This window comes from Oncorhynchus mykiss, chromosome 20 (assembly GCF_013265735.2).
Source record: "Oncorhynchus mykiss isolate Arlee chromosome 20, USDA_OmykA_1.1, whole genome shotgun sequence".
NCBI classification, from domain to species: Eukaryota; Metazoa; Chordata; class Actinopteri; order Salmoniformes; family Salmonidae; genus Oncorhynchus; species Oncorhynchus mykiss.
Genome location: NC_048584.1, coordinates 2,419,614 through 2,435,982, shown reverse-complemented (window position 1 = coordinate 2,435,982; position 16,369 = coordinate 2,419,614). Strand labels below are relative to the sequence as shown.

The 16,369-nt window shown below is 43.1% G+C and overlaps 1 protein-coding gene across 2 annotated transcripts in view; it reads left to right on the top strand.

The window, feature by feature from the left end:
• Nucleotides 1-16,369, top strand: part of LOC110498812 (proline-rich protein 12) — a 51,449-nt gene that overhangs the window by 16,753 nt on the left and 18,327 nt on the right. The window contains exons 5-10 of one of the 2 annotated variants that reach the window (XM_036955600.1): nucleotides 468-698; nucleotides 892-1,537; nucleotides 11,229-11,677; nucleotides 11,829-11,945; nucleotides 12,779-12,909; nucleotides 16,287-16,326. In XM_036955600.1, the coding sequence (XP_036811495.1) occupies nucleotides 468-698; nucleotides 892-1,537; nucleotides 11,229-11,677; nucleotides 11,829-11,945; nucleotides 12,779-12,909; nucleotides 16,287-16,311 (1,599 nt within the window). In that variant the 3' untranslated portion in view covers nucleotides 16,312-16,326. Of the gene's footprint in view, nucleotides 1-467; nucleotides 699-891; nucleotides 1,538-11,228; nucleotides 11,678-11,828; nucleotides 11,946-12,778; nucleotides 12,910-16,286; nucleotides 16,327-16,369 lie in introns of those variants that run through there. The other variant, XM_036955599.1, reaches the window with a different exon arrangement.

The window sequence follows — 16,369 nt, the reverse complement described above, 5'->3', positions numbered from 1 at the left end:
TCAGTTAAAAACAAATTCTTATTTTCAATGACGGCCTAGGAACAGTGGGTTAACTGCCCTGTTCAGGAGCAGAACGACAGATTTTTACCTTGTCAGCCTGGGGATTCAATCTTGCAACCTTTCGGTTACTAGTCCAACGCTCTAACCGCTAGGCTACCTTCTGTCCCATGTCATTGCAGGCTTATACTTAAAGGGACATTACACTTTTAAATCAAAGTTTGTCACATGGTTTCAGATCTTTAAAGTAGTCTGTCAAGATTAAACCACATCTTGTAAATATGGATCAACATAACCGATGACATGGGATGCGATTGCATCAGGACATCAGACTCTTTTGAGTTCCAAATACATCTGACAACTTTTGAGTGTAATGTTCCTTTAGGTGGTGGGAATAGCCACGTTTTCTGTATTGTACTTTACTCTATTGGCATTTTAATCAAACATTTCCGCCGTTTTTCCTGTCTTAGATCAAACTGCCCATTGGCTCCATGTCCTCTTCCGAAGCCCTGCTGAGGACCGACTCTCTGTCCGGCACGGACCCCGCCCTATCAGACGGCTCAGTGGGCTCTGCTCCCTCCCTTGGCCTAAGTCCTGGACCCCTGTGCGAAGGGGTAGACTCCAACAGGACCCAGGACAAGAGCAAGCAGAAGAGCCAGATACAGAGTGATGGAGTGGATGGCGAGGGGATGGATGGAAGGGTAAGGGACGATTACTCTGTTTGGCCACTCAATCAGTCGGCAATTATGGTTAATCCTGCATGTTGTATGTGACAAAATGTTAGCCGTAGCTCGTCAAATGAAGAGGGAAACCAGTATTTCCCTCTCTCATGAACTGTCTATTTTCTCTCACTCTCTATTCCCCCCGTAACCTTTCCCTCTCTGTCTCTCTCAGGGGAATGAGAAATCAGGCTGCATGGCCTCCTTCATGGACTTCCTCAAGTCGGGAAAGAGACCTCCGGGCTTGGATATGCAATCAGGAAACAGTGACGTCTCCCCTCTCAAATCTGACGGGCTCTGTCCCCTGTCCCCGGCACCCCCTCCAACACTGCCTCAGTTCGGTGAGGGCAAGAGCAACAGCCCCAGTCCCTGCAAGCGCACCCTGGACGATGAGCTGAAGAGGAACTTGGAGACGCTGCCCTCGTTCTCCTCAGATGAGGAGGATTCGGTGGGCAAGAATCAGGACCTGCAGAAAAGCATCTCCTCGGCCATCTCGGCTCTCTACGACACGCCGCAGCTGGCCTCGCTTCAGCAGCCCCCACCTTCTCCCCCACCCCAGTCCCAAGACCAACCCAGCCAGGCCCCGCTCACACCGACCACCCTGCAGCCCCCAGCCCTTAGCCCCCAGCCTCCCTCACTCAACCCTCACTCCCAGCCCCAGGCGGCCGAGCCGGCAGTACTACAGCGAGAGGACCAGGAGATGGAGATGGAGGAGAATGAGGAAGAGAGGAAGGTCCATGGAGGGGGTGATAAGGAGAGTGAAGTGAATGATATGGAAGAGGAGCCAGAGTTGGAGATACTTGGTGCGCCCAGATTGGAAGGTAAGGGAAATACCGGGTCGATACAGATCATATGATCTTGTTGTCGATGATTGCCATTACAGGGATTAGAAAAGGGGAATAAACTTTTCAATGAAAGTTATTGCAGCAGAAAATACATTATTATACAGTGCATTTGGAAAATATTCAGACCCCTTGATTTTTCCACATTTTGTTATTTTATTCTAAAATGGATTAAATTGTTTTTTTCATCATCAATCTACACACATAATGAAAAACGAAAAACCTGTTTTTAGAAAATTGGTCAAAGTTATGAAAAATAAACTTAAATATCATATTTACATAATTGTTCGGACTAGTGATGCACTGATCTGACATTTTTGGCCGATATCCAATATTTTCCTTGCCTAAAAAAACGATAGACATTTACAAATTTAGCGGCCTTTTAACCATTCTAGTACAGTTAAATAGTTAACACCTACACATGGACTCAGCGTTCTAAGGCCCTGCTTCTCAGTGCAAGAGGCGTCACTACAGTCCCTGGTTCAAGTCCAGGCTGTATCACATCCGGCCGTGATTGGGAGTCCCATAGGGCAGGGCATAATTAGCCCAGTGTCGTCCGTGCCGTCATTGTAAATAAGAAGTTTTTCTTAACTGACTTGCCTAGTCAAATACACACTGACCAAAAAGTTATTTTGTTGGCATTTACTTATGTCCCCATTACCAGTAAAACATCATCAAAACCTTTCTTCTTTCACTTACCTGCTGTGCTGTTTCGTTGTTCGTTTGTTCAGTCGTTTCATTCTCAACCAGAATTGTTTTGGAACGCCTTTTGGGTCTTCGCGTGTCAAAAAAGCTACACGTCAAATTACACTATTTGACGTGCCAAATAAGCTTGTTGACCAATCACGGCCTGACTATGACTGCACGTCACACAATAATTTAAAGCGGTAATAATGTTTTACGTAGTTATTACACATTGATTACAGTTTCACTCGTATTTCATTTGTCACAATGATGCCTATGATGCTGATCTCACGCACCTACAGTGCTGGTCATTAAAAAAAAAGCTTGCTAGCTCATGGATGCAAACAATGTTCTTCCCCAAAAACATAGCAAAACGACATCTGTTTCAGTAGCTATAGTTAGCTAGGTGTCATCTACAATAACCCTAATTTATAAGACAGTTCTTATTTGATTAATGGTGGTCTGACCCAGGCTATGTGAAGTTAGCCACAATAAGGATTAGTCACAATAATGGACTTTGTGGTTAGCCTTCAAAATAAAAGCATGACATAATTCTACAATTTGTGTTCATTTGCATCACTGTCAATGATGTACTTTTATTTTCACAGCAAAACCGCAAATTCCACTATTGTGCCTTATTGTGGCTAGCTTCACAACCCGGTCTGGTCGAGCCTCACTAGCCAGATGAAGCTAACTGGCTGCAGTTTCTACTGGTCATTGTTTTCAGGCTGGTTGTATTGGTGCTAGCTAGGTACCAAGCTAAAGCTAGCTACCCTAGAAGTTGCAGTCAAACAAATTATGCTTTATTACCAACGTGGTATTGTAAACACATCGTTCGTGGCCGGTGTTCGCTTGTTTGCAGTCGTTTTTGTACAGCTTTGACAGTGCTACTGTATCTTTTTTGACACACAAAGAAATGGGATTCCATTGTATGTATGTTGTGAAGCTAATTGCAGTGACGCTTAATTGCAGTGACGCTTACTAATTGCAGTGACGCATTCCACAGTATGTATGTTGTGAAGCTAATTCCAGTGACGCTTACTGATTACTGTGTAACTCCGGTAGGGCAACATCTGAAAAATGGCGTGCTTGGTAGTGTGTACAGGTGCTCGACCAGTCGGCGAAAGTCAACATCACCCACGACAGAGAACTGAATTCCATTATCTTGGCTTAATTGGATTTCGCCTTTGAGTTGCCTCGCCGAAATGTTCTTACTCTTTCAAATGACTGCTTGACTTGCAGACTGCTCGATCCACACAGCAGATCTTGTGGGCTAGGTTAGGAATGCTGTGTTGCACGTGAAGCGCAACATTTTATGTGGCGTTATTACGTTATATAGGTATGCATGGTACCTTTGACATCGGTTTTTAACATCGGCGTTAAACTAGACATTGGGCCGATACTGATGTTGCCATTTTTAGCTAATATTGGCCAATTTCTGGTATGTTCACCAGTATATCGTGCATCCCTAATTCAAACCCTTTACTCAGTACTTTGTTGAAGCACCTTTGGCACTGATTACATTCTTGAGTCTTCTTGGGTATGACGCTACAGCTTGTCACACCTGTATTTGGACAGTTACGCCCATTCTTCTCTGCAGATCCCCTCAAGCTCTGTCAGGTTGGATGGGGAGCGTTGCTGCACAGCTATTTTCTGGTCTCTCCAGGGATGTTCGATTCGGTTCAAGTCAGGGCTCTGGCTGGACCACTCAAGGACATTCAGTGACTTGTCCTGAAGCCACTCCTGTGTTGTCTTGGCCGTGTGTTTAGGGTCATTGTCCTGTTGGTAGGTGAACCTTCGGCCCAGTCTGCGGTCCTGAGTACTCTGGAGCAGGTTTTCATCAAGAAAATCTCTGTGCTCTAGTCATCTTAGCCATGATCCTGACTGGTCTCCCAGGTACTTGCCGCTGAAAAACATCCCCACAGCATGATGCTGCCACCACAATGCTTCACCGTAGGAATTGTGCCAGGTTTCCTTCAGCTTGGCATTCAGGGCAAGGAGTTCAATATTGGTTTCATCAGACCAGAGTCTCTTGTTCCTGAGAGTCTTTAGGTGCCTTTTGGCAAATGCCAAGCAGGCTGTCATGTGCCTTTTACTGAGGAGTGGCTTCCGTCTGGCCACTCTACCATAAAGGCCTAATTTGGTGCATCAGAGATGGGAAAACCTTCCAGAAGGAAAACCATCTCCACAGAGAAACTATAGAACTCTCTGTGACCATCGGGTTCTTGGTCACCTCCCTGACCAAGGCCCTTTTCCCCTGATTGTTCAGTTTGGCTGGGCGGCCAGCTCTAGGAAGAGTCTTGGTGGTTCCAAACTTCTTCCGTTTAAGATTGATGGAGGCCACTGTGCTCTTGGGGACCTTCAATGATGCAGAAATGTTTTGGTACCCTTCCCCAGATCTGTGCCGAGCTCGACACAATCCTGTCTCTGAGCTCTACGGACAATTCCTTCGAACTCATGGCTTGGTTTTTGCTCTGAAATACGCTGTCAACTGTGGCACCTTTTTATATGGACAGGTGTGTGCCTTTCCAGATCATGTCCAATCAATTGAATTTACCACAGGTGGACTCCAATCAAGTTGTAGAAACAAACAAGGATGATCAATGGAAACAGCATGCGCCTGAGCTCAATTTCGAGTCTAGTAAAGGGTCTGAATTCTTATGTAAATAAGGTATTTCTGTTTTTTTTTTTATGATAAATTAGTCAAAAATTAAAACCTGCTTTTGCTTTGTCATGATGGGGTATTGTGGGTAGATTGTATTTTTAAAAAAAATCTATTTTAGAATTGGACTGTAATGTAACAAAATGTGGAACAAGTCAAGGTGTCTAAATACTTTCCGAAGGCACTGTATATACAAAAATATGTGGACACCCCTTCAAATTTGTGGATTCGCCTATTTCAGCCACACCTATTGCTGACAGGTGTATAAAATTGGGCACACAGCCACGCAATCTCCATCGAAAAACATTGGCAGTAGAATGGCCTTACTGAATAGCTCAGTGACTTTCAACGTGGCACCGTCATAGGATGCCACCTTCCCAACAATTCAGTTAGTGAAATTTCTACCCTGCTAGAGCTGCCCCGGTCAGCTGTAAGTGCTGTTATTGTGAAGTCGTAGGCCACAGACGCTTACAGAACGGGACCGCAGAGTGCTGAAGCCCATAGAGTGTAAAAATCGTCTTTTCGTTTGCAACACTCACTACCGATTTCCAAGTTGCCTCTGAAAGCAGTGTCAGCTCAATAACTTTTTGTCTGTAGCTTCCTGAAATGGGTTTCCATGGCTGAGCAGCTGCACACAAGCCTAAGGCCACCCTGCGCAGTGCCAAGCGTCAGCTGGAGTGGTATAAAGCTTGGACTGGAGCAGTGGAAATACTTTCTTTGTGAATCACACTTCATCTGGCAGTCCTATGGACAAAGCTAGGTTAGGCAGATGCCAGGAGAACGATACCTGTCCCTCTGCATAATGCCAAATGTAAAGTTTGGTGGAGGAGGAATAATGGTTTGGTGCTGTTTCATGCTACAGCATACATTTGGTGCTGTTTAATGCTACAGCATACATTCTGTTCTTCCAACTTTGTGGCAACAGGTTGTGGAATGCCCTTTCCTCTTTGAGCATGACAATGCCCCTGTGCACAAAGCGAGGTCCATACAGAAATGGTTTGTCAAGATCAGTGTGGAAGAACTTGATTGGCCTGCACAGAGGCCTGACCACGACCCCATCGAACACCTTTGGGATGAATTTCAGCGCCGACTGCGAGCCAGGCTTAATTACCCAACATCAGTGCCCGACCTCACTAATGCTCTTGTGGCTGAATGGAAGAAAGTCCCCACAGCAATGTCCCAACATCTAGTGAAAAGTCATCCCAGAAGAGTGGAGGCTGTTAGAGTAGCAAAGAGGCGACCGGCGACATAGTAATGCCCATGATTTTGGAATCAGATGTTCGAGATGTACTTTTCTTTACTTTTGTTCAGGTAGTGGATGTTGCAAAAGATCACTTGGTAGTCATTTTTGGGACATTCCCCACATTCACTATTTTGTCTGAGATGTAATAGTATACATGACTGTCGTCTGGTACTGATAGCCTATATGTTTTATTGGCAGAGAATGTATGTAGGCTGTTACTTTGTGGTTCCACAAAGAGATGCACAATATATTTCTTATTTATTACAATACTTTTCTTCATAGTCTTGTTGTTTCAGCTCATGCCCCAATTTTCTTAGAATTAATTTCACGGCACAGCTCATGAAAAATAATTATTTTAGCCTCTGGCTTAGCAGTTGCTGTAGAATTCAGTCATTGATTCCATTTCCTGTGCACACATAGTAAAGAACTGATTAAAAGAAACGATAGCCCAATTGTTATATTTCTGATCGCTTGAACTAAATCAGACCCACTGATGTTTACGGCTGTTTTTGGTTATTAAAAGGAATGATACTGAGCTATTCCACACCAAGACAGACCAAAAATAGGTTTTGTGTCTCAGATTGTTCTGGAAATTGTCACATAGAAGCTTCATCAGGAGGAAGGATCTTTGACATGTTTTTTTTTACATTTGTGTCACAAACATGTTTTATTTTAGGCCCATTTTAGACCTATACGTGCCTTCTGTAAGACCCTATGATCTGTGAACCATACATCATACAGACATCTTTGTGTAATTATACTCCTTATAGCAGGGATCATCGACTAGATTCAGCACGAGTTTCCTTTTTTTGAGCGGATGGTCAGGGGGCAGGAACATGATTACCAATCATTTAAGAGTGTTGGACAAGTAATCAAAAGGTTGCTGGACCTAATCCCTGAGCTGACTCAGTCTGTTAAGCAAGGCACTTAACCCTAATAGCTCATGTAAGTCGCTCTGGATAAGAGTGTCTGTTAAATGTAAATGTACTTGTTAGACCGCAAATTGATTACATGATTATATTTGACTAAAACGTAATACTTTGGAGCATATTTCCAAAATGTTAATCACTTGGAGCTGATTTGCTGTTGTTTTTACAGTCTTATGTCAAACATTTTTTTTTTTTAAAACAACTAATTAATACTTTTTTACTAAACTTGCGGGGACCAAATAAAATCCCCAGTGGGCCAAGTTCAGGCTGCAATTTGAGGAATCCTGCCTTTATAGTGGACTCTCAAATGGAGTATGTCTTAATTATGAAATACAATTTTCCACACATTTTCTTCAACATATTTAATATCTCAGACTTACTGTTTTTAAACCATTGTTTGGAACAATATTTCTAAAGTGGGCTTTGGTACTTATGACCCATTTCATACATGGAAATTGACATTTATAGATCATTAACCAGTCACAGCCCTTAGGATTGCACATTCGGCAAATCGCCAACAGAAGATGTTTTCTTTTAATCAATTTTCCCATTCACATACCATTTATCATAACTTCAAAATTAGAGCCCATTCTGGAAATGATGTACCCGTAAAGTTTATTGTTCCATAAAATGAACAGAATCAAATCGGGTACTTTTGAGATATTAATATTTTTAATGTTGAATAAATGAACGTGATAAATTATATTTCCGAATCTAGATGTACTCCATATGTTAGAAAACACTATAACGACACAAAGATGTTGTCTGTATCATGTACGGTCACGGTTCATAGTGTCTTACAGGAAGCATGTAATGTGTCTTCGGAAAGTATTCAGACCCCTTGACTTTTTCCACATTTTGTTATGGTACATCCTTATTCTAAAATGGATTAAATAAAACACATTTGTTGTCAATCTACACACAATAATCCATAATGACAAAATTAAAACGGTTAATATTTTTTTGCCTACAGTGGGGCAAAAAAGTATTTAGTCAGCCACCAATTGTGCAAGTTCTCCCACTTAAAAAGATGAGAGGCCTGTAATTTTCATCATAGGTACACTTCAACTATGACAGACGAAATGAGAAAGAAAAATCCAGAAAATCACATTGTAGGATTTTTTAAATGAATTTATTTGCAAATTATGGTGGAAAATAAGTATTTGGTCACCTACAAACAAGCAAGATTTCTGACTCTCACAGACCTGTAACTTCTTCTTTAAGAGGCTCCTCTGTCCTCCACTCGTTACCTGTATTAATGGCACCTGTTTGAACTTGTTATCAGTATAAAAGACACCTGTCCACAACCTCAAACAGTCACACTCCAAACTCCACTATGGCCAAGACCAAAGAGCTGTCAAAGGACACCAGAAACAAAATTGTAGACCTGCACCAGGCTGTGAAGACTGAATCTGCAATAGGTAAGCAGCTTGGTTTGAAGAAATCAACTGTGGGAGCAATTATTAGGAAATGGAAGACATACAAGACCACTGATAATCTCCCTCGATCTGGGGTTCCACGCAAGATCTCACCCCATGGGGTCAAAATTATCACAAGAACGGTGAGCAAAAATCCCAGAACCACACGGAGGGACCTAGTGAATGACCTGCAGAGAGCTGGGACCAAAGTAACAAAGCCTACCATCAGTAACACACTACGCCGCCAGGGACTCAAATCCTGCAGTGCCAGACGTGTCCCCCTGCTTAAGCCAGTTCATGTTCAGGCCCATCTGAAGTTTGCTAGAAAGCATTTGGATGATCCAGAAGAAGATTGGGAGAATGTCATATGGTCAGATGAAACCAAAATATAACTTTTTGGTTAAAACTCAACTTGTCGTGTTTGGAGGACAAAGAATGCTGAGTTGCATCCAAAGAACACCATACCTACTGTGAAGCATACCTACTGTGAAGCATGGGGGTGGAAACATCATGCTTTGGGGCTGTTTTTCTGCAAAGGGACCTCCTTCCATCAGCAAGGGCATTGAAGATGAAACGTGGCTGGGTCTTTCAGCATGACAATGATCCCAAACACACTGCCCGGGCAATGAAGGAGTGGCTTCGTAAGAAGCATTTCAAGGTCCTGGAGTGGCCTAGCCAGTCTCCAGATCTCAACCCCATAGAAAATCTTTGGAGGGAGTTGAAAGTCCGTGTTGCCCAGCAACAGCCCCAAAACATCACTGCTCTAGAGGAGATCTGCATGGAGGAATGTGCCAAAATACCAGCAACAGTGTTTGAAAACCTTGTGAAGACTTACAGAAAACGTTTGACCTCTGTCATTGCCAACAAAGGGTATATAACAAAGTATTGAGAAACTTTTGTTATTGACCAAATACTTATTTTCCACCATAATTTGCAAATAAATTCATAAAAAATCCTACAATGCGATTTTCTGGATTTTTTCCCTAATTTTGTCTGTCATAGTTGAAGTGTGCCTATGATGACAATTACAGGCCTCTCTCATCTTTTTAAGTGGGAGAACTTGCACAATTGATGGCTGACTAAATACTTTTTTGCCCCACTGCATGAATAAAAAAAAAAACCTAATTTCCATATGTTCTCAGACCATTTGCTATGAGAATCAAAATTGAGCTCCGGTGCATCTTGTTTCCATTGTTTATCCTTCAGATGATTTGGAAAGAGGCACACCTGTGTTTAGGTCCCACAGTTGACAGTGCATGTCAGAGCAAAAACCAAGCCCTGAGGTCGATGGAATTGTTCGTAGAGCTCCGAGACAGGATTGTGCCGAGGCACAGATCTGGGGATGGTACCAAAACATTTCTGCAGCATTGAAGGTCCCGAAGAACACAGAGCTGGTGGTCCCAAAGAAGGGCCTTGGTCAGGGAGTTGACCAAGAACCTATGGTCACTCTGGCAGTGTTCCTCTGTGGAGATGGTTGTCCTTCTGGAAGGTTCTCCCATCTCTGCAGCACTCCACCAATCAGGCCATTATGGTAGTGGCCAGACGTAAGCCACTCCTCAGTAAAAAGCACATGACAGCTCACTTGGAGTCTTCCAAATGGTACCTAAAGACTCTCAGACTATGAGAAACAAGATTCTCTGGTCTGATGAAACCAAGATTGACGTCTTTGGCCTGAATGCTAAGTGTCATGTCTGGAGGAAACATGGCACCATTCCTTTGGTGAAGCATTGTGGTGGCAGCATCATGCTGTGGAGATGTTTTTCAGTGGCAGGGATTGGGAGAATAGGCAGGATCATGGCTAAGATGTCTAGAGCAAAGTACAGAGATCCTTGATGAAAAGCTGCTCCAGAGTACTCGGGACCGCAGACTGGTCCGAAGGTTCACCTTCCAACAGGACAACGACCCTAAGCACACGGCCAAGACAACACAGGAGTGGCTTCAGGACAAGTCACTGAATGTCCTTGAGTGGCCCAGCCTGAGCCTGGACTTGAACCGAATCGAACATCCCTGGAGAGACCAGAAAATAGCTGTGCAGCAACGCTCCTTATCCAACCTGACAGAGCTTGCGAGGATCTGCAGAGAAGGATGGGAGAAACTCCCCAAATACAGGTGCGCCAAGCGTGTAGTGTTTTCGCTTTGTCATTATGAGGTATTGTAGGCCTTCATTGTAAATAAGAATTTGCACTTAACTGACTTGTCTAGTTAAATAAAGGTTAAATAAATGTAAAAACTAACTGTCCAAAAACATGTGTGCCAAGGTTGTAGCGTCATACCCCAGAAGACTCGAGGCTGTAATCACTTCCAAAGATGCTTCAACAAAGTACTGAGTAAATGGCCTGAATGCTCATGCAAATGTTATTTCAGATTTTTTTTTAAATATACATTTGCAAAACTTTATAGAAAATGTTTTTTACTTTGTCATTGTGGGGTGTTGTGTGTAGTTTGTTGAGGGGGGGGGGATCCATTTTTGAATAAGGCTGTAAAATATCAAAATGTGGAAAAAATCAAGGGATCTGAACTTTCCGACTGCACTGTAGAGGTCTAAAAAGGGCCTAAAATGGCCACTTTTATCATGATTTTCTTAGTTGTTTTTGTGTGTTTGTTACAAATTTGAAAAGCATATTTTAACATCCCTCCTCATATCCTATGATCTGAAAAATATTTTGTGGAATATGGTGTGGAATCGCATTTTGATTCTTGAAGAAAAATCACCACTTATCTCCTTTTATTCCAGCCTCAGCACCAGTGGCACCAGTCGGTCCCTCACCTCTCTCCGCCTCCCCCGCTCAGTCCTTCTCTCCCTCTCCCCCACCTTCCCCCTTACTTCTCCTCTCTCTCCCTTCATCACCCCTGCCCCCACAAGAGGCGGCACAACAGAAGCAGTCCCAACCTCCGAGCCCCCTCCCTCCTTCCATTCCTTCTCTTCCTCCTGCTCCCGCCACCCTCCCTCCCTCCTCCCAGACTCCCCCGGCCTCGGATTCCCCCGAGCCAGCACTGGAGCCCCCCGCGTCCCCGGAAGACGCCCCCGCCCCTCAGGTCACCTCGCTGCACGTGGCCCAGAAGCAGGAGGACGCCGCCATTGCTGGAGAGAGCGAGGATGACAAGAGCGAGAGTGGAGGGGAAGGCATTTTCCGGGAGAGGGACGAGTTTGTGGTGCGCGTAGAAGACATCGGAACTATGAAGGTATTTGTGTTGCGTTTTTGTGTAACATAATAAAGGCATCACTAACCACCAGATCAACAGTTAGATTGTTTCTCAATGTAGTCCATCTGTTCCATAAGTTGATTGTGTGTGTGTTCAGTATGCATTAAATCCCTCACCCCTCTTTCCCCAGCTGGCCCTGAAGACCGGTCGAGAACCTCCCCCCATCTGGAGGGTGCAGAAAGCCCTGCTGCAGAAGTTCAGCCCTGAGATTAAGAACGGACAGAGGCAGTTCTGTGCCACCAGCAACGTGAGTCAGTCGGTCTGTCCACCCGGCACAGTGGTATTCATACTATTCATACCATTTTTTTCCCCTCAAAGAATTTCTTGTCGCCGGACCTCACAACCTTAATCTGTACATTTATATTTTTACATCAACATAGAACCATCGATTCATTGCATTTTCTTCTCAATAAATACATTCACTCAATACGATTGTATTTTTGAAATTATCTTTCTCAGAAACTTTTGTATATTTTCCCATACAATAATCTGTACTCTTAATTTTGTGTTCCACTGACCCAACACATGAAGATCACTACTCAATGTCAACACAGAATGCATGTTTCTGTCTTATCAGCAGGGCGGGCACGCATCGGAAAATGTCTTAAACATTTCGTAAATGAAAATGAGCGTTGCATAGGACAAGTTTGGATAGGCACTTAATTGTGGATAAGGTACTGGGAGAGACTAAAGGTTCCACTGACGTTCCACATGAAGATCACTGCTTTGCCCGACTGTGTGATTGCTGGTTTCAGGTCTTCTTAATTGCAGTCGCTGAGCATCTTACGAGTGCTATATCATATTAACGTGATTCCTGAGATCTAAAACTGCTCCTAGATCAGCATGCTGACTATTTTTCGTTTTGGATGATAAGAAATGGACAGTGGGAACCTGGTCCTTGGTCAACATTCCTACTCTGAGACACTATGAATATAGAACCAAATATACTGCAGCACGACTGCAGTAAAGATGACCTGGAAGAGACCCACTGATTTGTGTGGACACCAGGATGACTATCTATTAAATAAGTAGCTCTTAGGCATCCCAATAAACAAAATGGCTGCTCTTTCTTTTTCTTAGTATCTGGGCTACTTTGGTGACGCCAAGAGGCGATACCAGCGCCTGTACGTCAAGTTCCTGGAGAACATCAACAAGAAGGACTATGTGAGAGTGTGCTCTCGACGACCCTGGCACAGACCATCCGGACTGAGGTACCCATCTATACACCTATTTCCCGACTGCGTCATGAAAAGTTGCATGCGTAGGTCTTCATCAGAAACGTAGCAGTGGATACGATCACATGCAACTTCAAATGCACCTCGTGCAAGTTAACACATAATCAGATGGTTATCGTCAGAGGATTGATTACCTTAACAGTCAGTTAAGGTAAAATCACAAATAGAGCTAGATAAAGCCAGAACAATAATATACAGTGCCTTGCGAAAGTATTCAGCCCCCTTGAACTTTGCGACCTTTTGCCACATTTCAGGCTTCAAACATAAAGAAATAAAACTGTATTTTTTTGTGAAGAATCAACAACAAGTGGGACACAATCATGAAGTGGAACGACATTTATTGGATATTTCAAACTTTTTTAACAAATCAAAAACTGAAAAATTGGGCGTGCAAAATTATTCAGCCCCTTTACTTTCAGTGCAGCAAACTCTCTCCAGAAGTTCAGTGAGGATCTCTGAATGATCCAATGTTGACCTAAATGACTAATGATGATAAATACAATCCACCTGTGTGTAATCAAGTCTCTGTATAAATGCACCTGCACTGTGATAGTCTCAGAGGTCCGTCAAAAGCGCAGAGAGCATCATGAAGAACAAGGAACACACCAGGCAGGTCCGAGATACTGTTGTGAAGAAGTTTAAAGCCGGATTTGGATACAAAAATATTTCCCAAGCTTTAAACATCCCAAGGAGCACTGTGCAAGCGGAAATATTGAAATGGAAGGAGTATCAGACCACTGCAAATCTACCAAGATCTGGCCGTCCCTCTAAACTTTCAGCTCGTACAAGGAGAAGACTGATCAGAGATGCAGCCAAGAGGCCCATGATCACTCTGGATGAACTGCAGAGATCTACAGCTGAGGTGGGAGACTCTGTCCATAGGACAACAATCAGTCGTATATTGCACAAATCTGGCCTTTTATGGAAGAGTGGCAAGAAGAAAGCCATTTCTTAAAAATATCCATAAAAAGTGTTGTTTAACGTTTGCCAAAAGCCACCTGGGAGACACACCAAACATGTGGAAGAAGGTGCTCTGGTCAGATGAAACCAAAATTGAACTTTTTGGCAACAATGCAAAACGTTATGTTTGGCGTAAAAGCAACACAGCTGAACACACCATCCCCACTGTCAAACATGGTGGTGGCAGCATCATGGTTTGGGCCTGCTTTTCTTCAGCAGGGACAGGGAAGATGGTTAAAATTGATGGGAAGATGGATGGAGCCAAATACAGGACCATTCTGGAAGAAAATCTGATGGAGTCTGCAAAAGACCTGAGACTGGGACGGAGATTTGTCTTCCAACAAGACAATGATCCAAAACATAAAGCAAAATCTACAATGGAATGGTTCAAAAATAAACATATCCAGGTGTTAGAATGGCCAAGTCAAAGTCCAGACCTGAATCCAATCAAGAATCTGTTGAACGAACTGAACTGCTGTTCACAAATGCTCTCCATCCAACCTCACTGAGCTCGAGCTGTTTTGCAAGGAGGAATGGGAAACAATTTCAGTCTCTCGATGTGCAAAACTGATAGAGACATACCCCAAGCGACTTACAGCTGTAATCGCAGCAAAAGGTGGCGCTACAAAGTATTAACTTAAGGGGGCTGAATAATTTTGCACACCCAATTTTTCAATTTTTGAGTTGTTAAAAAAGTTTGAAATATCCAATAAATGTCGTTCCACTTCATGATTGTGTCCCACTTGTTGTTGATTCTTCACAAAAATACAGTTTTCTATCTTTATGTTTGAAGCCAGAAATGTGGCAAAAGGTCGCAAAGTTCAAGGGTGCCGAATACTTTCGCAAGGCACTGTACATGCCTATAGCCGTCGGTCTTGCGTGAAAATGGCTTTATTTTAGACATGTACAGTTGAAGTTGGAGGTTAACATACACCTTAGCCAAATACATTTAAACTCCGTTTTTCACAATTCCTGACATTTAATCTTAGTAAAAATTCCCTGTCTTAGGTCAGTTAGGATCATCACTTTATTTTAAGAATGTGAAATGTCAGAATAATATTAGAGTGATTTATTTCAGCTTTTATTTCTTTCATCACATTCCCACTGGGTCAGAAGTTTACAAACTCAATTAGCCTATTCCTCCTGACAGAGCTGGTGTAAGTGAGTCAGGTTTGTAGGTCTCCTTGCTCGCACACACTTTCAGTTCTGGCAAGAAATTTAGGATAGGATTGAGGTCAGGGCTTTGTGATGGCCACTCCAATACCTTGACTTTGTTGTCCTTAAGCTATTTTGCCACGACATAGGAAATATGCTTGGGGTCATTGTCCATTTGGAAGACCCATTTGCGACCAAGCTTTAACTTCCTGACTGATGTCTTGAGATGTTGCTTCAATATATCCACATAATTGTCTTTCCTCATGAGGCCATCCATTTTGTGAAGTGCACCAGTCCCTCCTGCAGCAAAGCACCCACACAACATGATGCTGCCACCCGCGTTCTTCATGGTTGGGATGGTGTTATTCGGCGTGTAAGCCTTCCCCTTTTTCCTCCAAACATAACGATGGTCATTATGGCCAAACAGTTCTATTTTTGTTTCATCAGACCAGAGGACATTTCTCCAAAAAGTCATCTCTAGGAGACAGAAGGTGTCTCCTTCCTGAGCAGTATGACGGCTGCGTGGTCCCATGGTGTTTATTCTTACGTACTATTGTTTGCACAGATGAACGTGGTACCTTCAGGCATTTGGAAATTGCTCCCAAGGATGAACCAGACTTGTGGAGGTCTACAATTTTATTTCTGAGGTTTTGGCTGATTTCTTTTGATTTTCCCATGATGTCAAGCAAAGAGGCACTGCGTTTGAAGGTAGGCCTTGAAATACATCCACAGGTACACCTCCAATTGACTCAAATGATGTCAATTAGCCTATCAGAAGCTTCTAAAACCATGACATCATTTTCAGGAATTTCCCAAGCTGTTTAAAGGCACAGTCAACTTAGTGTATGTAAACTTCTGACCCACTGGAATTGTGATACAGTGAAATAATCTGTCTGTAAACAATTGTTGGAAAAATGACTTGTGTCATGCACAAAGTAGATGTCCTAACCGACTTGTCAAAACTTTAGTTTGTTAACAAGAAATGTGTGGAGTGTTTGAAAAACAAGTTTTAATGACTCCAACCTAAGTGTATGTAAACTTCCGACTTCAACTGTACATTGTATATGCCTTCACTTCTCAGGTTTTCTTCCACCTTGTCATTGAACAGTTCATAGGACAGTGTTGTCCGAAATTGTATTACTTTTCAGAGCGTGCTGTCCTGTTCAATGTCCAAGGACAAGGCATAAGAGGAAAATACTAGCCTAAAGAGCTAACATGGTGTTTGTACTTCCATCTAGCCATCCAGTGTTCCCAAAAATCTGAAGTAGCCAGCATTCTGAAAAAAGTTGCCAGCTAGGGGGGTGAGAGGGCATGACCCCCA